General features: G+C 43.4%; 1 protein-coding gene and 1 long non-coding RNA gene across 2 annotated transcripts; one reads left to right on the top strand and one right to left on the bottom strand.

The window, feature by feature from the left end:
- The first annotated feature begins 8463 nt into the window (after positions 1-8463).
- Positions 8464-9626, top strand: LOC123439170. Its single transcript, XR_006630039.1, has 2 exons — positions 8464-8995; positions 9123-9626. It is a non-coding gene; the product is annotated as an uncharacterized LOC123439170 (long non-coding RNA).
- Positions 9627-16439: 6813 nt separating this feature from the next.
- LOC123442420 (beta-1,2-xylosyltransferase XYXT1-like) lies at positions 16440-19105 on the bottom strand. Its single transcript, XM_045118457.1, has 4 exons — positions 18716-19105; positions 18299-18388; positions 18046-18165; positions 16440-17848 (listed from the first exon to the last, which is right to left on the bottom strand). The coding sequence occupies exons 1-4, from the start codon at positions 18861-18863 to the stop codon at positions 16629-16631; spliced, it is 1578 nt and encodes a 525-aa protein (XP_044974392.1). The 5' UTR covers positions 18864-19105; the 3' UTR covers positions 16440-16628.
- Positions 19106-26218: the final 7113 nt, after the last annotated feature.

The raw sequence follows: 26218 nt of genomic DNA, 5'->3' as shown, positions 1-26218 counted from the left end.
TGTCGTTGCCGGGTTGCTTCGGACCTTGGATGAGCACTGGCATCATAATGAACTTCCGCTTCATGCACAACCAAGGAGGAAGGTTGTAGATGCATAGAGTCACGGGCCAGGTGCTATGGCTGGAGCTCTGCTCGCCAAAAGGATTCATGCCATCTGTACTTAGACCAAATCTTATGTTCCTTGCGTCAGCTGCAAAATCTTTGAACTCTCTGTCGATCTTTCTCCATTGCGTTCCATCTGCGGTGTGTCTCAACTCCCCGTCCGACTTACGGTCCTCTTTGTGCCATCGCAACAACTTGGCATGCTCTTTGTTCCTGAACAGACGTTTCAACCGTGGTATTATAGGAGCATACCACATCACCTTGGCGGAAACCCTCTTCCTGGGTTTCTCGCCCTCAACATCGTCACCAGGGTCATCGCCTCTGATCTTATAACGCAATGCAGTGCATACCGGGCATTCATTCAAATTCTCGTATTCACCGCGGTAGAGGATGCAGTCGTTGATGCATGCATGTATCTTCAGAACCTCTAAACCTAGAGGGCAGACAACCTTCTTTGCTTCGTACGTACTGGCGGGCAACTCGTTATTCTTTGGAAACATATTCTTCAACATTTTCAGCAAGTTTTCAAATGCCGAGTCAGCTACACCTGCCTGTGCCTTCCATTTCAGCAAATCCAGTGTGCAGCCCAGCTTTTTCAGACCATCATCGCATCCGGGGTACAACGACTTTCTGTGATCCTCTAACATGCGATCCAAATTCTCCCTCTCCTTTTCAGTTTCGCAGCGTCTCCGTGCATCAGCAATGGTCCGACCAAGATCATCAACGGTCTCATCACGTGCCTCTTCTTCACCTTCACCTTCCCCTTCACCTTCAGCATCCTCCATGAAAGTATCACCGAAATGAGCAAGATAGCTTTCATCCATGAAATCATCCCCTTCTTCATCTTCTTCCATTATAACCCCTCTTTCTCCATGCTTGGTCCAACAATTATAGCTTGGCATGAAACCGTGCCGAAGCAGGTGCAGGTGAACTTCTCTTGAGGAAGAGTAACCCTTCTGATTCTTACAGTCAACACATGGACAGATAACAAAACCCTTCTGCTTGTTCGCATTAGCCACTACGAGGAAATCTTTCAAACCCGTAGTGAACTCGCGGGAGAGTCGGTTACCGTACATCCATTGCCGATTCATCTGCATTATTATAATATAAAATATATAATTAACCATCATGCATTTGTTAAACTAACTAGCTATAAACAATAGAAATTAAACAATGAACAACACACATGCATATTTTATCAATGACACACATGCATGAAAGGTTCAAGTTGCTAACCGCGATCAAGGAGGAAAAAATAAATGAGGAACCTCAAGTGTGGCTCCAACACTTCATATCATGTTTGTTTCACGCTCTTGGGGCATTTCATCAAACACCTTGTGTGCATAAGAGGAACCAAAAGCAAACCTACACCCCCTTGTGAAGCTTGTGAAGAGAAGTGGCACCAAATGGCTAAGTGAGTGTGCTGAACTGGTATCTATAGGGGAGGAGATTTAGTCGCGGTTGGCATGGCAAACCGCGACTAAAGGCCTTTGGGCACCTTTAGTCGCGGTTGGCCTGGCCAACCGCGACTAAAGCCCCTCACGTGCACCAGCTGGCCACCGAGCGCCCTGGCCCAGGCCTTTGGTCGCGGTTCGTCTGCCGAACCGCGACTAAAGAAATCATTAGTCGCGGTTCCTACAGTGTCGCGACTTATGGGGCTGGACGGAAGCCTCTTTTTCTACCAGTGGTCCCCAAGATAAGTGACGCTGCTTTAGTACAAAATTTGTACTAACTTAGTACAAAACTTACGTCACTTATTTTGAGATAGAAGGAGTACATGATATATTTTTTTATGCCTCCTTTTCTAATTTGTTTCAAAGTGTATTGTTGGGTTTCACTGTCAGCTAGCAAATCCACTCCAAAAGTGCACTCTTATTCGTTCATACACAACGAAACATTATATAGTTTGAAATGAGAAAGAAAAACCGATGAAGTATTATGTAACATTGTCTGCCAGCAAATTACTCACCGGCGTACTCTGCTCCTCGCTAGATCCGTCCTGAAGGTTGCAACTCCGTGGGCAGGGACGATTCTAGGGGGGAGGGGGGGACTAGACCCCCCTAACAAATTGATTTTTCTACTATAATAATGGTTGTTGTAGCTATTTTTTTTTTACTTCATATGAACTTTGCGCCCTTCATGAACAAACTTGTTCCCCTATGCTTGCATGTTGGCTTCGTCCATGTCCGTGGGTATCAACGCACAATAGCCATCTTCAAAGTAAAACAGAAACATATACGGTGCGTGCATCATAATTTGCCCACATAGAAAAATATACCGCTTGGCCATAAACAACTAAAATGCTAAAACAAAATTACAATTGCCAGGGCCTCATGCACAATAGCAAGCACTCTCAACCAGAGTGGCATTACTTTTTGTTAGGCACAGCTAACCAGTCTTCTATTCATGTGTGAGACTACTCCCTCTGTAAAGAAAATTTAAGAGTGCTTAGATAACTACTTTAATGGTCTATAAACACTCTTAATACTTCTTTACAGAGGGACTACTACATGATAGCACATCCAACCGTGGCTTCACCTGCCGATGACAGGCACTGTCCGACAACTCCGAGAGAGGCTCATGTGTCACCTATCGAGCCGCATCGACTCGATCTGTTGTTAGGCACAACTAACCAGTCTTCTATTCTTATACGGGACAGGGAGTACTACTCATTGAAATTATCCATCGTTATTGTCTCTTCATTATTATTGAACTTTGTCCATCATCCAATTATTATCTTCGCAATCGACAAGGATCCATTGGTCTTGTCAGCACTATCCTCGGTCTTACTTAGTTCACATGAACGCCGAGATAGCTTTAGGGACCACAAATAAAACACACATTACATTAGATGTTGGCATTGATATCGATATCAATATCTATAAGATAAAGAACAACAACAATAAGAAGAGCGGGTACATCCAAGTAACGAATGATTGCTATAAAGCTAACACCCACTTTCGAAACGTCACCGGATCTTAAATGTGCACATCCTGCGGGTTCGAGAACTATGTAGACATGACCTGAGATACTCTCCGGTCAATAACCAATAGTGGGACCTGGATGCCCATACTGGCTCCTACATATTCTACGAAGATGTTTATCGGTTGAACCTCTATGTCAAGGATTCAGTTAATCCCGTATGCTGTTCCCTTTGTCCATCGGTGTGTTACTTGCCCGAGATTCGATCGTCGGTATCTCTATACCTAGTCCAATCTCGTAACTGGCAACTGTCTTTACTCGTTCTATAATACAAAATCTCGTAACTAACTCCTTAGTCACATTGCTTGCAAGGTTTGTTGTGATTTTGTATTACCGAATGGGCCTCGAGATACCTCTCCATCACACGGAGTGACAAATCCCAGTCAATGATCCATGCCAACCCAACAGACACCTTCAGAGATACCTATAGAGCACCTTTATAGTCAACCAATTACATTACGACGTTTGATACACACAAGGTATTTCTCCGGTGTCCGAGAGTTGCATGATCTCATGGTCATAGGAACAAATACATTGACATGCAGAAAACAATAGCAATAAACTCAAAGGATCATATGCTACGTTTATAGTTTGGGTCTTGTCCATCACATCATTCTCCTAATGATGTGATCCCGTTATCAAATGATATCTCATGTCTATGGCCAGGAACCTTGACCATCTTTTGGTCAACTCGCTAGTCCTTTAGAGGCTCACTAGGGATAGTGTGTTATCTATGTATCCACACATGTATTTGAGTTTCTAATCAATACAATTCTAGCATGGATAATAAACGATTATCATGAACAAGAAAATATAATAATAACTAATTTATTATTGCATCTAGGGTATATTTCCAGCAGCTACTTACAACACTTGTAGAGAATACCTTGCTGAAAACCGTTTGTCATTTTCTTCTGCTCCTCGTTGGGTTTGACACTCTTACTTATCGAAAGGACCACGATTGTTCAGTTGTGAAGAAGTGTAGCTATGTTTTCTTGGTGAAGCTCAACCTTAACAGGTCTTCACTGAAATGCCGATATATCAAAACAATAATTGAAAGAGAGGACAAAATGGCCACTTGAGATTTGGTGGGGGATTGTTGAAATGTGGGATGGGCCTAGCGCCCATATGAGAATTTCAGAAAAATCCCTAAGGACCCATGTAGGTGGCATGACAAGGGATGGTGGGAAGTTTAGTCCCACCTTGCTAGTGGAGAAGGAGAACCTCCTTATAAAGGTTTCTCTTCCACATGCCATTGGAGCTTGAGAAGATAAGAGGCCCCCGCGCACTCCTCCACCGCCGCCCGCCTCGCGATGCCACGCCACGCCACGCCTCGTCATGAGCGCCATGGCTTATGGGATTGAGCCGAGCCGAGCTCATGCCTACGAGCTTATTTTTGCCGGTCAGGAACGGAGAATACATAATGGACGTGTATATGTGCGAGGTCTTGGCCAAACCTAGCCGTCACGAGATCAGATCACTTCTGCTCCACGCACTCCACATGTCGTTCCCTTTGTTGCTGCTGTCGCCGGCGACTCCGCCACGTTCACCACGTACACGATCGACGGGAGAGCAGGCCTCCGAAACCCCACCTCTCTGGATCCTATACGCGAGAGCGGCGATTAGGTTTTTGAGGAGCGGCTACGCGCCTACTCACCTACTCGCCTCCATTCATCTACTTCCTCTACGTCCGTGTTGCCTTCGACGTTGCCATGTCTTCACCAACCGACGCCGACTGTCTCGCCCTCGAGAAGGTCGAGGCCGACAAGAATGCGGTCGAGGATACTGCAGCCGCCATTGCTACTGTTATGGCCAACTGACCGATTGGATGGTATAATACGCTTATCGTGCTCTTGTTTGTTTGTTTGTTTGTTTGTTTGTTTCTGTAGTGCATCGGCGTGTGGCTAGCGGCCCACACCACCTGCCCGCTTTGCCGGGTCACCATCATCGGCAGGCAGGAGGCTTCGACGTCGACGAGTCTCCCTCCCTTACCACCGAACCGTCACCATCCACTTTGTAGGCGCACCCTCAATGCGGTCATCCAAAATGAGCGGTGTCGCCTCCTCTTCGTATATATCAACCTTTCCTAGTTGCTCATCGAGTCGGCCCCTGAGTGACTTGGGGGACAGAGCCCCCGATCCATCGTCACCGTCGTCGACGTCCGGAGCCTCGCCATCTCGCTCGTTAACCCGCTCACCGACACGCGCGTCGAGCTTCCGCTCGTCACCGGCTGGCGATGGGCGTTGGATACCGAGCACGATTTTTTTGACCAAATCTGGCGAGGCTAATCGGGTGGTCAGGACGTGGCCGGCCGAATTTTTTGGGCGCCTATCATTGCCCAAGAAAGAAATAAGTTGTTTTGCTGTACCAAGTAGCGGTAACGCGATTTGTCCAAAAAAAAGTAGCAATAACGCCATAGCGTGCAACCCAAGTTTGGGAACAGCCGTCGGTCCCCGTAACCGACGTGTAAATTCCCCAAACCCAAATCCAGCGTCGTAATTACATTACCACCCTTGCCCCGGTTCCCCTTCCAGGGCCGGCCCATAGGCCGGGCAAACAGGGCAACTGCCCCGGGCCCCGAGAGGATGAGGGCCCCCAAACATTAAACTATACTACTAACAACCATAATATTGCATATTAGGTTGAAGTATCATAAAATATGTTGGAAAGACAAAATTCTCAATTTGGATGAGCAAAGTCCACACTGCAAACAAATAGCATGTATAAGGTATAAATAGATCACTGGTGATATTAAATTAAGTTAGACTCTTTGTAATAAACACCATCTTAGGTAGATTTATATGTGCAATTTCGTGCAGAAGTTTTGATTTGAAAGACTGATATCTGCACTAGATAAATCCAAACACATCACATAAGTGCATATGAAATAATAAAATTAGTATATAGAAATTGAACTAACGTTATTTTTATCTTTGCATAGGTGATTCTTATAAGTGATGATACTTCATAATCAACTTTCTAGTACGCATATAGTGTCAGTTTATTAATTAACTTAATTTGGAAGATTCAGTTGGCAACTACTCAATTTATACTTTATAAATTTCTATAGATATACTTACCCAATAATACACTAGAAACCACTATTAACTTTTTTTAAACAATATGTTTTAGAAATCTTTATCAAGATATTTGACGATATTAAAATAAACATGGACACGCACACTCACCCCCCCCCCCCCCCCTATATATATAATTTATGCAAACCATCAAATTAATTTTTGTTAGGATAAATAATTTAAATTTAGTATAATTGTTTTGTTAATGTACGTTATAATCGTAGGACAAAAAAAAACAATAATTAATATTTAACAATGTTGCTGGGTGACTAATTATGCCAACTAAGTGGAAAACATTATACTTGTTTAGGTTTTAGTCTGATTAAACAATATGTTTAGAAGAATATAAAAGTTTGATATAAAATTTATTAATATGTTTAGAAGAATATGAAAGTTTGATATAAAATTTATTTATTTTCGACTTCGCCCCGTGGCCCAAAATTTGCTTGGACTGGCTCTGTCTCCTTCCCCATTCCAATTTCGCTTACATTCTGGTGGTTGACCAGCGACCCATGTCAGATTTGCACTTACGGGAAATGGGCATACACTCTGATTGACCAGCAACCCATGTGAGATTTGCACTTATCATTGAGAAATGGCGATAGGGTTATATGTGGGAATATAGGAATTCGTTCGTTGGTTGTATGTTTTGAGTATATGGATTCGTTAGTTGTATGTTAGTAATTACAATCAGCTAGAGTAACTTGCACAAGGGGAAGGGTATGAGGAAGCGAGGACCATGTATAATCACTATCAGTTTCCTTGTATTTGGAATCCTTCTGTTCACTACTGTTATTGTCTTTTGTTTCGTTACAAGGCAACGCCCCATGTCCTTCCTCAACTGAATTGTCAAAAATCACTGGTTTGTTGTAGGTGAGATAACCGGCATCGCCAATGAGTGCTTTATGAATGTATACCCTTTCCGTCGTGAACTAGGGCCAATGGTTATCCTGTGGAAGGTATGTTTATGTACCATCACATGTTATGCGTCTTTTGATAATTCAGTGTTTAATGTGATAATCAATTTTATCGTGATTTGGTTGTAAACAGTCTGGGGTCCCTGAGGAGAGCAACACCATGTTTAAACTAAAGGTTGGCCTAATTGGTAAGAATTGAATTGCTTAGTTAAAATATATGTTATTGCTAGTTACAGATGCTAATTGGTAACATTATCTAACCTGTTTCTGTTTTCAAGGTTTTGGATCGATAGGGAGACAAATAGCCGAGGCATTAGTCGATATCAAGGACGTTGATTTGATTACAATCTGTGACGAGCTTAAAACAAGTGATATGGTAATAGAGAAACTACATTATTAAGTTCTTACGTCTCTTTGTTCTAGTGTTCCATGTCTTTTCCTTCCAGCGTTCTCATTTGTTCCCACAGATCCACCGTGGCTAGAGTTATGCAAAATCATTTAGCATGCAGTAGTTTAAGGGAAAATAGGAGGAAATCTCAATTCAGATGAAAGAAAACAAAACAGATAAACTACAAGTGTAAAACTAACTCTTGCACAAGCACCAACTAGTGATCATTGATTGTGGAACCCATCATTTATCATAAACATTATTTTAATGCAAATCTGTGAAACTGAAGCTCAGCAAGTCATTATATTTGTGCAGGTTACTGCTTGAAAGAGCAGCAAGTTCAGCTTGAGGGGCTCTGGTGGAAAGTCGCTCATGTTCCTGAAGAAAGCTGCTGACATTGTCAATGAGGATGGCATTCTGGTCTCAGTTATCATTCCCAGGTAACTGTCTTCTGTACTTGGCTGTAATTACACCTGGGATTGTTTTTTTTCGAAACGGAGGCAATCCGTTTAAAAAAATGTTTGTAAGTGTGTGCTGTACTTGGCTGTAATTTTACCTGGGATTATCAAATTTGTTTGTAACTGTCTGCTGTACTTGGCTTTTTTTGGAACCAGGGAACATGAGAAAACCCCTTGGGGCTATCTTCCGGTGAATTACGTCATTGACATGCTAAGTCTCTCCTCCGAGGACAAGTCTGTTGCGTACTCATCGCATGACCAAATTGATCCACCTAATGTGGCAGAAACGACACTGATTTGCCAAAGCAGCTGCATAGTACTGTCTACACCATGATGTATTGTGACGAGGGAGTTCCAAGTAGTGGCTTTAATCCATCAATGAAATACATCAAGTTTAGCATCAGTGATAACGATTGTAAGAAGGTAGGGTATTTCCAACTTCTCTTTTCCTTGAAATTTATTTGTTGTTTCCGAGGTTCAGAACTAATGCTTGTTTCTGCAAGTTTGTGAAAAATTTGAACTTCACATTTCTTAAAGATTTACAGATGTGGAACATAATATTTGTGTATACGAGTTTCTGCTGTCCACCCTGATGAGAGCTGGTTCGTGACATGGTGATAATTTCATGCTTGCTCTTCATTTGATTGGTGTGACATCATGATATATTTTGCTCCAGTTATTGTTTTTGTTGTGTTGCTGTACTGTGCGCATATACAGCATTGCACTCCATCTAGTTATATAGTCATGAAAATTGTTTGTATTTCAGTACACTCCAATGGTAATGGTACAAGCTCACTTTTTACTATGTAGGTTTGCTTTATTTTGCTTTTACATGCTGCCCATTCTAAGTTTTAGGTCTTTAGATAAATGTATGCAAGTTTTAATCAGTGGATTTGTTCTCAAGTGTAGATTTTGATAGCAAAATTTGTCTGGGTGATGAGATGTGTTAATTTGCGCAGTTTGTTGTTGAAAACATGCCTGAATGGAGATCTTCATCTGCAAATATTTGCTTCTATGATCACTGTGATCCTACAAATAGGCTATGTGACCCCCTGACGGAGCTTCATGTGAGGTAAGTTCTTGCATCAGTTACCCGAGGATGCTTTATTTGCAGTCCAACATTTTAAATAAAAAACTACCCTATTTGCATGAGCACCCTACTCATATTTTTTTTATTTGTTACTGTTTGAAATTTAAAGCTGAGAACATGCAAGTTTGCATTAGTTTTCCGTGATAACGAGGAGGAAGCTGAACACAGAGAAGGAGTCCGTCTAATTTCTGTGCTGAGCTGCTGTATTCGGATTCTAAAGGGTGTAGCGGTTGGAGGCATATTCTTGATGTTCTAGAGGCGTATGCCAATCGGGGGCTTCTGCGTTCAAATATAATGTCGCTTCCACTCACTTCAGCTTAACGACGTAACACCTTGACACAGACGCCAGCAGTCCGCTGGATACGTCGAACTATTGCCCTGCCCTGTCGAGGCATGTAATGTTTCTCGGATCAAACGGACGAACAGAAGAGATGCTAGGAAGCGGACGTGTGTTTGTGTGAAATGAACAAACGAAGAACAGAGCTGGATGATCACGTATAGTACACTGCCATTCCATGGTTGTAGTCACGTACGTATAGTTCTTTTCACGTATAGTTGTATTCCAAATCTCACTGCCCTGATGTGGATATAGAACCAAATCTCATGTTGGTCCTGAGTAATCTCGTGGTGTTCTTGAGTAATCCAACTAGGATCGTAACTACAGTTGGCATCTCACAGCTTTAATCCTCATTTACCATTTCCTCTGCTGGTAAAAATCCAATTGATTGCATGATCCCTAAAATCTATGGCAAAAGGTGTGAAATCGCCACGCAAGGTTCTTTGGAACACACCTTAGCTCGGGTTGGATCACGGTTGTGCCAAATTGTTGCTCACTATGTGTTCAACGAGATGGCTCAGAGTGACCAGATGAAGACAGTGCTTGAATTACTGACGTGGATCTAAGAGGATGTCGCCACGAAACAATGAGAAGCTTGATTGAAACTTGGCAAACCTTGATCCTCTTTAGAAGGAGTTGTAGTCGGTGCGCAAGGCCCTTAAGGATTGGAAGCCGGACGTGGATCAACACACATCACTCAGTTGCATCTTAGGGTGTCCTTCTACGGATCTGAGCAAGACATCTCGTCATACGGAGAACATCGCCGGCTCCGATGAAGAATCGCCATTGACTCGGACTGCATCGGCAAAGTATGTGCCACCGCACGAGATCGAACATGTAAGCCAAATTGGCTGCCGTGAAGAATCGACTACACGGGGCCAGCCTGGTGTTGCCATCATGGTGTTGCCTTCGGCCATTGATACGATGCCGACCCCTCATACCCCTCCTTCTGTAACTGAGAAGTATTCTCCTTTGCCATCGACTCGGACTGCATCGACAAAGTATGTGCCACCGCATGAGATCGGACATGTAAGCCAAATTGGGTGCCGTGACGAATCGACTGCATGGGGCCAGCCTGGTGTTGCCTTCAGCCATTGATACGATGCCGACCCCTCATACCCCTCCTCCTGTAACTAAGAAGTATTCTCCTTCGCCATCGACTCGGACTGCATCGACAAAGTATGTGTCACTGCCGCCACACGAGATCGGACATGTAAGCCAAATTGGGTGCCGCGACGAATCGACTGCATGGGGCTAGCCTGGTGTTGCCATCATGGTGTTGCCTTCGGCCATTGGTACGATGTCGATTCCTCATACCCCTCCTTCTGTAACTGAGAAGTATTCTCCTTCGCCATTGACTCGGACTGCATCAGCAAAGTATGTGCCATCGCACGAGATCAGACATGTAAGCCAAATTGGGTGCCGTGAAGAATCGACTGCACGGGCCAGCCTGGTGTTCCCTTCGGTCATTGGTACGATGCCAACCCCTCATACCCCTCCTTCTGTAACTGAGAAGTATTCTCCTTCGCCATCGACTCGGACTGCATCAGCAAAGTATGTTCCACTGCACAAGATCGGACATGTAAGCCAAATTGGGTGCCGTGACGAATCGGCTGCATGGGGCCAGCTTGGTGTTGCCATCATGGTGTTGCCTTTGGCCATTGGTACGATGTCGACCCCTCATACCCCTCCTTCTGTAACTAAGAAGTATTCTCCTTGCACCCAGAGATTTGTGGTCCACTTACTATGGATCATGCAACTAGCACCAACATACTAGGTGTGAATTTCCTGTGTTCGATGGAGACAATCCTAAATGATGGAAGAAATGCTGTGAAAAGTATTTTCAATTATTTCAAACCCCTCAAGCCTCTTGGAAGGGCTATGCGATGATGTATTTTACAAGTCAAGCGAAAATGTGGTTGCGTTCAGTAGGAATGAAGATAGAGAAAATGGAGTTGGAAGAGTTTTACGAGTTTGTTTGTCTTAGTTTTGGTAAATTACAATTTCAAGCACTGTTTCGATGTTTGACATATTCAGGCAGGTTGACAGTGTGCATGACTATATAGAGACATCCAATCCCCCTATGCATCAAATGTTAGCTCATAATCCATAATTACACCTAGTGATCCGTACTACTACTTTTATTTATGGTTTGAAGAAACCTATTAGAAGTGTAGTTCTTATTCAAAAGCCGCCGGATTTGGATACTGTTGGTTCTCTTGCTCTTTTATATGAGGAGGAACCGAGGAAGTGCTAGATAATTATCGTTTTATTAATCGATCCAGGTCCGAAGCAAGCCGCTCTAGACTCTAGGCACAAAAAAGTATATATGAAGAGTACTGTGTTTTCAATAAAACTTCACTTCGAGTGGCAAAAACAGTAAAGTCTCCCCGCTCCCGCTCCCTCGCGTTGCCTCCCCGAGCGAGGTGGCCGGGGGCTCCTCCCCTTCCCCCCTTTCAACACTCCCCCTCTCGAAGATTCTGATTAGAGACAATTTAGGAAAGAGGCAACAAGTAGATGGTGAAACATGCTTATATTGCAGTGAAAAAGAAACTGTACACCACCTCTTCTTTGATTGCATTGTTGCTAGAGTTCAGTTGGCATGTTATTCTGAGATTTTTGAATTTAACCAACCGAACAATATGGAGGAATAATATGTCTTTTGGAACGCTAATAATAAGAAAACTGTGTTTAACATTGCTTGTGTTGCTATCATTTGGAGCATTTGGATTATGCATGATAAGATGTGTTTTCACGGCATTTTGTGGACAATTACTCAGGCTATCCTGGGGATGATCAGCTCATTTTTCATCAGTGGAAAATTCTATGCGAGGGGGATCGGTCTATCCTTCTACGGCGCTGTCTCCGGCTTCTGGACCATAGAAGAGGACAAATACTACGCATCGCCTGGAGATGAAGGGCCGAGCTAGAGGCGTCGCTGGATCTGGAGGCTATTTCCTTCGGGCGCATTCTGGTTGACCATGCTCCAGAAAAAATCGGCAGCTAAGGACTCACTCCACCTTTGGAAAAAACCTTATTGATTATATGGCTGCCAGGCGTTGTTGGCGTTGCTTGTAATAAGTAGATTTCTTATGCCCTGGCCAGCGGGAGGTTTAAAATTTTGGATGACCGAATGTTGTTTTAAACTCTGTGCTCCGTTTTAATTATGCAATAAAATGGAGGGGGGGGGGACCCCTTTTGTTCAAGAAAAACTACAAATGGTGGTGTCAAGAGCATGGATTTCAAACTACTTTCAAGGTTATTTCTTTACGGTGCTACAATCTTATCCTGGGAATGGACCGTCTCAAGGCTAGTAGTCCTACGTGTGTTGATTGGTGAACTAAAATCACGAGTTTCAGTTTGGAAAACCATATATTACTTTACAGTGAATTGATCAGTATAATTTGGTTAATTCCAACTTTATCAGTGGAAAAAAATTACAGGAACTCAAACTGCCAAAGGAAATTTCTAATTACATTTCTGTTGCAGAAGTTACATGCAACTCAACTGGCAGCTTAGCCCCTGAAATACAAGATCTTATACAAGAATTTATATCTTTGTTTGAATAACCCGCCAGTGAGAGAATTTGACCATGCTATTCCACTCATAACACCTTTTCGAAAGAAAGAAAAAATTCCACTCATAACAGGGGCGTCAACAATTAATTTCGCCCTTATAGGTACAATCCTCAGCTAAAGGACGAAACTGAAAAATAGGTTGCAGAAATGCATAAGAATGGGAAAATCCAGTTCAGATCTAGTACTCCTATATTACTCACATTCTTATTGTTCTACCCTCAGCTAAAGGAGTACATTTTTTGCGGGTAAAACTTGTATTACTCACATCACATAGGATTAAAATCAATATAGTTTCGCTCAATGGCATCCAGAGGACCAGATCCAAGCCAACTCATTGTTCTACCCTCCCCACGAGCAAATATCGCAGTTATTAACTTTATTGTAGGAATGACTAATGTGAGTAATGCTAGTTATGCACATGGAAAAACAATCTCACTTTTGTGAGCCAAATTCGGTCAAACTAGGAGGTGAGAATTCGAGTTGACTCAAAACATTATCCTAATTTGATTTTTGAGGTTGCATGACAATATCGAATATGGATAGAAAAAAGAAAGGGAGGAAGAATGAAAAGGAAATGTGTGCCTGCAAGAAAAGCATAGTGTGCTTTTTAGAATTTGGGATTAGGCAGGGGGTGGGCCTTGGATGACATCCCACACAACTCATGACCTAGTTCTCTATTGAAACATCCATTTTTTTTGCGAAGAATTGAAACATCCAAATTGAACCACAAAATTTATTTTGGGATAAAAATTGTCCTTTTTTAGTTTACAAGAAGGATGCAATTTTCCTTATCATTTATAGACAAATAGACAACACATTTACATGTACATGTGAAAAATAAACAGATTTATTGTAAGTTCGATGTGAATAGTGATATTTACAAAGTCTAGAACCGTCTTTTTCATCAATGATAATGATATTTTTCTGAAAAATAAATTGATGCACTAAATGCTCTGTCAGTGTGATAAAGTTGACCAGTTCGTTTTTTTTAAAAGAGCCACAAATTTCTTAGTGTCATGTACACCAAGAAAATCACAATTTTGAGAACCAAATTTTGTCGAATTAGGAGGTGAGAAATCCAGTTGACTCAAAACATTAGTATTATGATTTTTTTTTTAGGCTGATGGCATAAATCACCCTCAATATATCAAATATAAATGAATGGGTTACAAATAGTACACGAAGAATGGCCAAGAAAAAGAAAGAAAAGAAAGTTTGAGCCTGTAAGAAAAGCATATGTCATTTTATTGGTTTTCCAATTAGGTGGAGAGGTGGGCGAGGGATAACATCCTAGACAACATATGACTAACTACCTTTGTCCTGGTTTATTAGTTCACATTGTTGTTTAGGTCAAAGTTTGACCACATATTTGATTAGCAAAATGTTAATGCATGTTATGAAAAATTATATTGTTGGATTCCTACTTAAAATATAGTTTACGACGATATTATTTTTACCACGTATAACTTATATTTTATTAGTTAAATTCATGGTATGACACAAAATACGAGGGGAACTAATAAACCCGGATGGAGAGTAGTTCTTTACCGAAACATCGAAATTCTTTCAATAAGATATTCCATGGTTTGATCTAGTTGGATTAACCATCTGACATACATTTTCAGTCACTCGATCAAAGGATGTAAGGTAACTCCCTATCCAGCTGTCCTATGCCAACCATGCCCTATTCAATCATGAGCATTATATGTGAATCTCCCCCGTTGCAAAATAAGTGTCATAATTTTAGTCCAGATTTGATCTAAAACCATTACTCCACGTCATCACAATTTATAAGACATGCACGTGTACCTAGGTCGTTAATTTGATTTATATAAAATATATTATTTAACATAAAAATTATATCATTAAAAAATAGAACATCTAAAGTTTCTAATGATATATTTTTTGTAATATATGCCTCTTATTAAGATGATCAAATTAACGACCTAGATACACGTGCCAGACTTATAAACTGAAACGGAGGAAGTAGGCTTATTTTAAAATCGAGGGAGTAGATACTAACGTTACCTTCTGGATCTAAGAGAATTAACGGCTCCTGTACTTTGAGGCAACTTCAATTTTCCATCTTTTCAATTCACAGGGATGGTTCATGATGCCACTATATCTCTCCCTAATAATAAAGAAAATTTGGTTTCTGATCGTCCGTCTTAAAAGTTATCCCTAAAGTTTGCATAAATTACCCATCATGCCACCGGTAAGTAATAGAAAACGTTTTACAAAGCGAAAAATCTTGTGCTGGGCCGGCCCATGTAAAAACCTCCTATATTACGATCTGCACGCTCGGAGAATATCCAGCACACCGTATCGGCCGGCCCATGAACAGGCGCCTGCTTTTAGTTCCGTTTATTTACTTATTTTCAGTTCCGTTTTATTTTTTTCTTTTAAATAATTTAAAACTTCAAATAATCTTGAAATTTTTAATAAACTGAAAATTATAAATCAACATATTTAAAAAATTAAAATGTTTCTGACTTCATAAACTGCTCGGAGTTTTGTAAAAATTGCTCGCATATACAATAAAATGTTTGTACAATAAGAATAGTCCATGATCTCAAATACAATTCCATGTATTAAAAACTATTAAAGGCATTTAACAAAATGCTTTCTAATTCGAAATATGTCCAAAAATTTTAAAAATAGCTAATGCCTGTTTTGATAGTTTATTTTTTTTATTTAAAATTTTCCGTTCCATTTTTGTTTATTTATAATTTAAATAATTTAGAATTGCAAAAACTTTTGCATATTAAAAAATAGGAATTTGGATTAAAATGCTGATGAATTTTATTTTGAATTAAAAATAGGATTCAAAAAAGCGCCGAATTTTTATATTTGTTTTGCAAATTCTAAAACAATGTCCATGGATTTAATAAATATATTACTGATTTATAAAAATGTTTATTTATTTAAAAAACTTCATGCGTTTCAAAAAATGTTTCTGAATTTAAAATAAAATCCTCCAACATAAAAAATTATGTTCGTCTTTTCTTAAATTGATGGCCAATTCAAAAGAAAATATTTAAACCCGTTCGAAATATAAAAAATATTCACGATTTTTAGTAAATGGTCGTAAATTGTAAAAATGTTCTCGATTTTAAAATTGTTGCCATATTTGTAAAATTGTTCACGAAAGATCTAATGTATGTAGTTAAACATTAATGCTTCTAAGTCTTTGTGACAATATACCTGTGTGAATTTTGAAAAATTAACTCTTGGATGGATTGGATTATTATTGTATGTTTTCTAAAAGAAATCTTGAAATTGAGAATAAATCTTTGAGTTACCAAGATTTTTGACAACCATGATATATTTTTTTTGAAAATGTAAAGATTGCTTCAACTTGTGAATAAATTTAAAGAAAAAACAATTTCTTGCGTTTGTACATAAAATTTCTAAATCAAGCGATGATACGTGAACATAATATGATCACCATCATTGAAGATTATGTATTTTTTTTCTTCCGTGGCAACGCACGGGTCATTTTGCTAGTATATATAATCAAGATTCTGTATTGCTCTGTGGACCGATGGACCAATGGAGCACATATATACCGTATAAACCTATTGATCAGTCCATCCACACACACACACAAAAAAAAAGTAAATTAATAGGAATAAATTAGAAGGAATGAAACTGCTCTAAGCTAGTCGGCTGCAAGGTCGATCCGAGGGAGGGAGCGTAGCTACTCTCTGAGCATGGCCATGGCCTTGAGGAGCACGGGCTCGAACCTCTGGAGGTCGAGCTTGACATCCTGCTTGCCGAGGTAGAACTCCGCCACCTTGTTCCACCCACTCCGGTGGATCGACTCCGGGTCCTTGACCGCCGGGTGGTCGCGCCCCAGGGTGTCCACCAGCGTGCTCTCCTCCATGCCGCACGAGTAGGACATGTACTTGAGCCCCATGTCCACCGCCGGCGTCCCGAAGTCCACCTCCCCGATGTGCTCCATCTTGCCGAAGGGGTTCACCTGGATGAACACCGCCCCCGTGGGCAGGAAGAGCGAGTTGGTCAGGCCGGCGCCGTGCACCCCCATGAGCACGTCGGCGGCGTTCACCTCCCGCGCGAAGTCGCCGACGTCCACGTTGAACGGCGGGTCCCCGATCACCACCTCGAACCCGATCCGCTTGGCGAGGGCCACCACCTCGTCCACGTTCACCAGCTTCCTCGGGTGGCGCCGGGAGATGATCATCATCCTCGGCTTCTTCTTCCCGTCGCTCGGTCCGGCGGTGACGCGCATGGGCGCGGCGCGCGGGAGCGCGAAGACGTTGCGGAGGAACTTGGTGAACTCCGGCATGGAGTGGCCCGTGGGCTCCTTGGCCGGGTCGATGCTGAACTCCTTGTGCATGCGGATGCCGACGACGGCGGAGGGGAAGCAGCGGACCTGGTCGTCCTTGTCCATGTCCACGACGTCGTAGCGGGAGAGGCGGGCGATGATGTCGCGGTACTTGCCGGCGTACCAGCGCTGGTAGTTGGTGACCACGAGCTGCACCTCGCCGTCGAAGCGGGAGGCCTGGAGGTAGAGCGGGATCATGACGTCGCTGAAGTCGTGCCAGTAGTTCCCCGTGAGGCCGCCCATGGCGAAGACGAGCGCGGGGACCTGGGAGGTGACGGCGCAGCGGGGCGCGTCGGCGGGCGTGGCCAGCTCGCGCACGGTGATCTCCTTGATGCCGGACATGTGCTTGCGGGAGTAGGGCAGCACGCGCCACTCCTGCGGGTTGGGGTTGCTGCCGCCGGACTCGATGGTGGGCGGGACGAGCACCGTGTGGGCGGAGCCGTGGATGCGCACGCCCCCGCTGCCGCCGGCGAGGTCGCACACGTCGGACGCCCACGGCCCCTGGATGTCGCACGCCGGCTTCTTCGCCGGCGCGCTCTCCTCCGCCGTCGTCACGATCTTGCTAGCCTCATCTGCAATGCATGCATGGATAAGCGTCAGGAATCATTGCCTGATCATTTTTCTCGGTGGAATTCTGACGTAGCAAAGTTTTTGCACCGGGCAAAAAGTTGTTTCTTTGGATTGATTGGTCTGAGATCCGATCGAAACTTGTCGACTTTTGAATTGATATTGACGGATGCATTTGGAAGAGGTTAGTAGGAGCACGTACCGATGGGGTGCTCTGTTTGGGAGTTGGGCTCCTCTGTTTCTCTGTGGGGCTCCTCGTCGTCGTCGACAGGCGGTGGCTTCTCATGTACTTGTTCATGCTCTGGCAGAGGTGCTTCCTCCTCTGTTGAATCCACGCAACACAAACACATCACATGCATGGTCAGAACAAGAACTTTTCGGTTGAATTTTGATGTTCTTGACAATGGAAATTTTGTTGATATATGATCGGGAGGACAAGGGGTTGGTTTACTTACTTTTGACCGGGAGCTGCTGCTGCTGCACCGTCTTCTCTGCCACGGCTGGGGAGGTCAGCGTCGGGTGCCCCGGCGAGGTCCTCCGGATAGCTGCAATTTTGAGCCGAATCCTCATCAGTTTCGAAACAGAGAGCTTGATGAATTGGAGACTCTGGTTCAGGTCGATGATTTCTGTCCCTTAAATTTCAGATACCCAAACCCAAGAACAAGCAGGAACATGTCCGTGATTTGACCAAGCCTTCCATTCGGAAGTAACGAACGTGCAAAAGTTGTGCACAAAAAAAAGGAGAAATCGCAGCTTTTGAGGTGAATCGCATATGCTTGCTTGCCCCGAGAAAGCATGCAGCAAAAAATAAGCAGAAAGAAAAACAGCCATGGCAGAGCAAGCAGGAGCTCGTCGATCGGGTCGAGACGCACCGTTGGGCGCGGCGATGGCGAACTGCTCGGAGACGGTGAAGTAGGTGAGGAGGACGAGGAAGAAGCCGAGGAAGAAGCCGACGCCGACGTACTTCTGCGCCGCGCCCCGCAGGCTCTTCACCAGCTTGGCGCCATGGTCGTCCCCCATCTCTCTTCTTCCTCCTCCCGTGAATGAATCTTTCTCTTTCTCTTTATCTTTCTCGTGTATGTATGCGCCTGTGCGTGTGTCTAGCTAACTAGCTAAAGAAGGTAGCGGCGATGGCGCCAGCTACTCCCTGACGCGGGAGAACCTTCCAAGAACACCTCTCCACGGACCAGTTCTCTTCTCTCTCTCTTTGTGATGAGGAATATAATGGACTTTATGGCCGCCCACGTCAGGGCAAGGGAAGAAGACCTTGCCAAATTGCCCAAGCAACTCTCCCTCCTCCTCCTCCTCCTCCTGATTGCTACGTCTGCAAATTGATTCATTAATTTTGCAGCATATATCTTAGCTGTGCTTTCATTCGAGTATATATGCTCTGAGTTGTATAACCAATGTTTGATTACTGTAAGAAGAAGTAAGACCAAGTATTACAGTTAAATAATCAGAGGTTGGCAGAAAGTTCTTCCAGCTCAAACTACTTAGGAGCAGTATGCTTGGGTTATGCCCTGTTTTGGGTAGCCATTATGGGAGCGGGTTGGCTGATGATTGAGTAGGGCATGGGGGGTGGGCGTAGGAGAGGGGATGGAAGAAAAACGAGGTCATGTTCCAACCATCCATCCATCCCTGAGGCACTCATTGATTGATTGATTCAATATGAACGTGCGGTGGTTGATCTAACCAGGTCAAACCTGTGGAATATCTGATTGGAAGAATTTGGATGTTTCAGTCATGAGTTGTCAGGTATGTCATCCAGGGCCCACTTCCTGCCTAATCTTTTCTTGAACATACAAAGTACTCCCTCCGTTTCAAATTTTTTAGGGGGTGATCTGGGCCGGCGCGCCGGCCTAGATTTTCGGCCGGCCGCGCGCGGGCCGCAGGATTCACCAACCCCGCGTCGTCCGTACCGTTGGATCCGCATACAACATTTTTTTCCTATGCAGCAAAATTTCGATGTCATGCAGCAATTTTTTAACGGTTGCAACAAAAAATAAAATTTGTAGCAAAAAAAATATCTACGTGATCGCAGCAAAAAAACGAAGCTGATGGTACGTGGTAGCAAAAGTCAAACCCGGTTGTAACAAAAATTTACGTGACGTGTATGCAACTTTTTAGTGAACGGTTGCAGCAAAACATGATGCCGGTTGTAGCGAAAATTAACACGGTTGTAGCAAAAAGTAAAAAACATCTATTGTAACAAAAAATCCGACGAACTAGAGTTGCAACCAAACGTATATGCAACTTTTTTACTGAGACAAAATATAGTAAAAAAATGCTTGCAGCAAAAATGACGCAGGTTGCAACATATTTAGACGAAAAATGTTGCATCCATTGACCGGAGAAGCGCATGGATGGCAAAAATGTTGCAAGGGTCCGCGCGCGCCAGGAGGCGACCGGCGCATCGGTTTGGCCGGCGCGCGGGTGGGAAACGATTCCCAATTTTTTATCTTAGGTTTGTCTAGAAATGAGATGTATCTATATACTAAAATATGACTAGATACATCCATATATAGACAAATCTAAGACAAGAATTTTGGGACGGAGGGAGTATTACAATATGCTTTTCTTGCAGGCACACTCTTCCTTCTCTTTCTTTCACCCTTTTTTGGCACATTGTTTTTGCACAATCTGTAGATACATGTATTCATATTTTGGTAGATTGAGCCCCGCAAAAAAACATATCGAGGGTAATTTATGTCACTGTGCTCTAAATAACTTGATTTTGCACCTCCTAATTTGACCGAATTTGGCTGAAAAAATCAAGGCTTGTTTCTTTTCATGTACTAACTTTTTTCAAATAATATATACCGAGCTGATCAGCAGCACACGACAGATCGGTCACTGCATTTGCCAGAAAATATCATTGTCACTCATGAAAAAGACGGTTCTAGACTTTGTAGATTCTTCTTTCCTGTGGCTTTCCAAGTAAGACTCTGATGCCATGTCATTTATTTTCCTTCGTCCAGGAGAAGTGACCTCCTACTGCAGAAATGCCTGTCCCATGCATATTACTCCATCCGTTTCTAAATATAAGTCTTTTAAGCGATTTTACTAAGAATCTACATACGGAGCAAAATGATTGAATCTACACTCTAAAATATGTCTATATGCATCCATATGTAGTTCACTAGTAAAACCTCTAAAAAGACTTATATTTAGAAACGGAGGGAGTAGTTATGGACTAGAAATTAACCCTCAAAAAAGTTATGCACTAGTAACATTTTGAGTCCATTATTATTCCTTTTTCATGAATTGAAGTCTCATGCATACTCGATGGATTTCTGGTATGATAATTTTATTTTAATCATATTCTACAGGAATGTTACAGGTGCTTATGGTCAGAACGTGGTCACCTCCATGAGCATTTTGAGAATTTTTCAAAATGCACAATTACCCAAGCCCTAAACTCAAGTACCCATCCTTGATGTCCATTTGTTTTTAAATTAACATAGTGCTATGTTATGCGCATTTTTTAAATCATATATATGTTGAAAAGATATACATATTTGATTAATTTTAGGAAAACTTGGTACATACGTAGTCTTATAAAACATTTGTCTCTTGTCTGTTTTTGGTGGTTTACAGGAGTAACCATGCATATCTTGTAGTATTATTTTCTTCAAAACAGATTGTTTTCCATAAGTTGAACTACACTTCCATGACAGGAAAACATCATCATTCAAAACGTAAGAGAGACGGTTCCAAGTAAGATGGACGCCGTCATCCCTTTGCTCATGGACAGTGAGCCATGAACACCTATTGCAAAGAACTGCCATGCACACCAATTCTTGGACATATTTATGCACATTTTTGGTCTGTGTATAGTCTCACGCGTGCATGTTTATTGATACTTTCCCTCCGTTTGTACGCACATGTTTTGTGGCCAATTGAGAGGTTTTGTGGGGAATCCAAACTTTCACCTACCTTAGAGCATCTCTAGCAGATCCCGTATAAGCGGTCAAACCTGTAATTTTTTTACATTTACCAGTTTTGATCGTAAAAAGTGTGCGAAACAGAAAACGTAAAAGTGGTCCAACTCGTAAATTTTTTAAGAGGCACGGAAAAGCTATACCCGAAACCCTTATTTTTGAAGGTTGGAAGGCCGATTCTAGGGGGACGTATACCGGTCAAACCTCATCGGAGCAAACACGCCGCCGCGGAGTTTGCCGGAATCCGTCCTAAACTTGTCGGAATTCATCACCGCACGTCAGAAAAAGCCGCTGGACGCCGCAATCGATCGCCGCCGATTTGAATTGGACGAGCTCGACCTCGCCATGGCCTCCCATGACCTCAGCCTGGCCGCCGGAATCCTCCCAGCGCGGCAGGCAAAGGGGCACGACTCGGCTGGCAACAGAGCAAGGCGCTAACGACGGAGACAACGGGGCATGGCCGGCGGGCGACAAGGCATGGCCGGCGAGGCTAGGCGCGCCCGGCGTGGTGATGGGGCGCGACCGACGGGAATGGGCCACGACCGACGGGCGAATGGAGCATGGCTGACGGGTGACGGGACAACGACGGGGTGGCGGCCGGCTAGAGGAAGGGGCGACGACCGTCCAACCAGAGAAATGAGCTCTTTATCACAGTTTTACAGTTTTTTACAGTTTCTATTCGGACGTAGCTAAAATACATCCTTAAAATGCCTTTTTTTCATCCGTATTTTAATTTTACAGTTTATGTTTATACAAGATCTGTTAGAGATGCTCTTACCTTACCTCAACTTTCTCCGCACATGCCAGCTCCCCATTAGCACATGCAGGCAGCTAATCAGATTCTAATCTGTGAACAAATTAACAAATCTACATGCATCGATGAATCTGTTTACATTGGGGCGTACTCAAAAAGAAGAGGACGTTTTTTTTTTCCCATTTAGATTTTAAACGCTGCTTTCGACTTTCTTTAAAAGGGTCCATGCATGTTGCCCGGCCGAGTTCTACTCCTATTAGGCATGCGGTGTCGGTTGCGAGGTGTGACCTATCGATCAGCGAAAACTAAGCCGACTGCACACCTTTAATCGATTCTGGACACGTAGCGCTCTGCTTGGTTTGTTGAAAGCACCATGTCATGTGTGACCAGCTTGTGGACACATCCATGATCCATCACGGGCACAGCACAGGCCAAGCCACCCGGCGGTTTTGGATGGGAACCCTGCCGTGCATGAATGGCTGCTAGCTAGGCAATGCAGGCAGGCAGGAGACGTAAACGAGAAAGCGATGGCGTACTCACATGATGTTCCACTTGGGACTTTTCCAATGACAAGTACTGCTGGTACAAGTTGCAATCATCTTCGACCAACCTAGGGCGTAGAATATATCACATCTAGCTAGGCGTAATTAACTAAACTAATCTCATACTCAACGCGTAGAACGTACAATGTTGTAGGTAGGTAGGTTGGTAGAACATGCATGAATGTAGATTATATATATTTTTTGTTTTGAATGTAGAGTATATGTGCATGTGCAAAGGAGCGCCGACGTGGGGGCGTGTATGATATGTACGTGTTGAACGGTCAGCACCAGTGGAAACGTAACGTGGGCTGCTAATTCATACTCCCTCCGTCCCAAAATACTTTGTCCTAGAAATGGATATAACTGAAGTATCTATAATTAAAATAAATCTAGATACATTCATCTCTAAAACAAGTATTTCCGAACGGAGGTAGTATTTGGACAGGTTCCAATTATCAATCGAGAGCTTAGACAAATCTAAGATAAGTAATGTGAATTTTTCAAAAATAAAAATAGACAAGTACTCCCTTCCCTTCGTCTCAAATTAAGTAACTTAACTATATACTAATTTTATATTAAAGTTAGTATAAAGTCAAGTCACTCAATTTGGGACACAAGGAGTAGTTTGAGATAGAGGGAGTAAAAAAAAAGACATGTACTGCCTCCGTCACAAATTTGAGACTGTAATAATATTAATTTGTACACGCATATGTTGCATCGTAAAATGCGCAGATGCTCCCCTTAGTTATGAGATTGACGGGGCATGAATGGACCAGCTAGGTTCGTTCATGCGCATGTTGCATGCATTTTTCTTCTTCTGTAGTCCTCCTGGAGTACTTTACTATAGCTAATTCAACCGTTCAATCGTCATCAGCTATTCAAAGGCGAGCGGTTTGTAGTAGGTGATGCATGTGAGCGACCCAACGGTCCCAACCTGCTAATTAAAGATCATGCAACGTCAACGTCTGTGCAGGTAGCTTAAGTGGACACGTATAAGATGCATACCACCACACCTCCATGCTGGGGTGCGGACCGACACCAAATGAATTAATATTTGAATTACTATATAAATGTATTATACATGTAAGATTTAAGGTGCTATTTAGCTACTTAAGTTTTGAATGAAAGCCGTATCGAAAGGAATCTGCTTTATAGCATCTCCAACAGCCGTGTTATATAAACGTCGTGTTAGAAAAAATGATTTTTTTGCACCGTTTCGGACGCTCCAACGAAGACGCAAAAAACGCGCGCGCGGCATAAATGGTTCAGCACGCGTGGTGAAACAACATCGCGTGCCCCATATTTCGTGCGTTCGCTACCGCGTGCTCCACACTCCTCGCGCTGCCACTCCGCTCCAGCCCCGCGCCGCCGCGCCTTCACCACGCCTGCGTTGTCGTCGTCAAAATCGCCCGATGGACAACCGTGCCGACATCCCGCTCACCCCCTCCTACGCCTGAGATCCCTCTGTCGTCGTCACTGCGCGCCGCCGCAAACTCTAGCCCAACGAGCTTTGGGCTCGTCTTCGCCGGAGCTCCTCCGAGCACCGGTCTGGCGCGCAACCTTTTCATGACGCCACAGACGACCTCGACAGGTGGCGGCGTGCCGGCGCCCGCCGTGACACGTGCCCCCCTCTCGAAGCTTCCAAATGCGCCGGCGATGAAGAAGACCATCAGGAAGGTGTCCGCAAAGAAGAAGAAGGCGGTGGATGGCTCTACTAGGCTGCCGAAGAAGAAACATGCACGTCGTGCGACGGATGCGGCGGCGACCGAAGCGCCGGCGAGCTCGTTTGTACCGCTGGCAGCCAATGCGCACAACGTGTTAGATGGAATGCCCACAAGGTATGTTTTCACCCATTTTTTTCGTTGTTTTTTTACATGAATAGATACATATGGATAACTTATATTTGTTTGTTGTATATACTTTATAGTTTCAATGACTACTATGGGTGTTGGCTCCAACATTTCCCATTGGTCTCAAACCAATGATGTGCATTTAGATAATCATGATTTTGAGGTGGACGAGGATGGTGAGGGTATCATCGATGCACCGAAAGGAAGAGCGGGAAACTACACCATGGATGAAGATGTCTTGCTATGCAATACATGGTTGAAAGTTTTTAGGGACTTCCCATTGGTCTCAAACCAATGATGTGCATTTAGGTAATCATGAGTTTGAGGTGGACGAGGATGGTGAGGGTATCATCGATGCACCGAAAGGAAGAGCGGGAAACTACACCGTGGATGAAGATGTCTTGCTATGCAATACATGATTGAAAGTTTCTAGGGATGCCACGGTTGGAGAGGACCAAAGTAGAGATGCATATTGGATCCGGATGAAGGGACACTTTGATTTATACAACAAATATGGAATTGACCGCACGGAAAGATGTCTTCGCTCCCAGTGGTCGGCAATCAACAAAGATTATCAAAAGTGGGCGGCAACACTTAAGTCAGTTGACACGCTTATTCCGAGTGGCACTAATGACCGAGATAGGTTAAGTGCCAATTTTTTCATGATTCTTCCATGTTCATGCTTCTTCTTTGCTGCTTCAAGTGCTCACCCGTTCTTTCGTTTGTAGCTCACTATTGCAAAAAACTTATTTCAAGGACAGGAGAAGAAGAGCAAGAAAGGAAAGATCAAGAAAGGGAGACCATTTACCTTGTCCCATTGCTATGATGCGTTGAATGATGATGAGAAATGGAGGCCCCGTGAAGGTGTCGATGAGGAGAGAAACAAACGCAAGCGAACTATTGATTTGGATGATGATGAGGAAGAGTCATCAAGTGATGGCGGCAAGAGAAGCCCTACACCAAACTCGGTTGCCTACTACAAGCCAAATAGACCAAGGGGAGGCAAGAAAGATGGAAAAGAACCAAGATGCGGCGACCGAGGAGAGGAGGTTGGCGACTGAGGAGAGAAGGGTGGCGGCCGCGGAGAGGAAGGTGGCATTGAAGGAGAAGAAATTGGTCATGGAGGAGCGCACTAGATTGTTGGAATGGGGGAAGTACTTGTTCTTCATCATGGACACATCTACCGTCGACAAGCAACAAAAGGAGTACGTCAAGCTTGCCTGAGAAGAAGTCTTGATCCAAAAACGAGGCATGGCCATTGGAGGCATGGGAGCTACTATGTGAGGCA

This window comes from Hordeum vulgare, chromosome 3H (genome assembly GCF_904849725.1).
Source record: "Hordeum vulgare subsp. vulgare chromosome 3H, MorexV3_pseudomolecules_assembly, whole genome shotgun sequence".
NCBI lineage: Eukaryota > Viridiplantae > Streptophyta > Magnoliopsida > Poales > Poaceae > Hordeum > Hordeum vulgare.
This window is presented reverse-complemented; position numbering and strand designations above follow the sequence as displayed.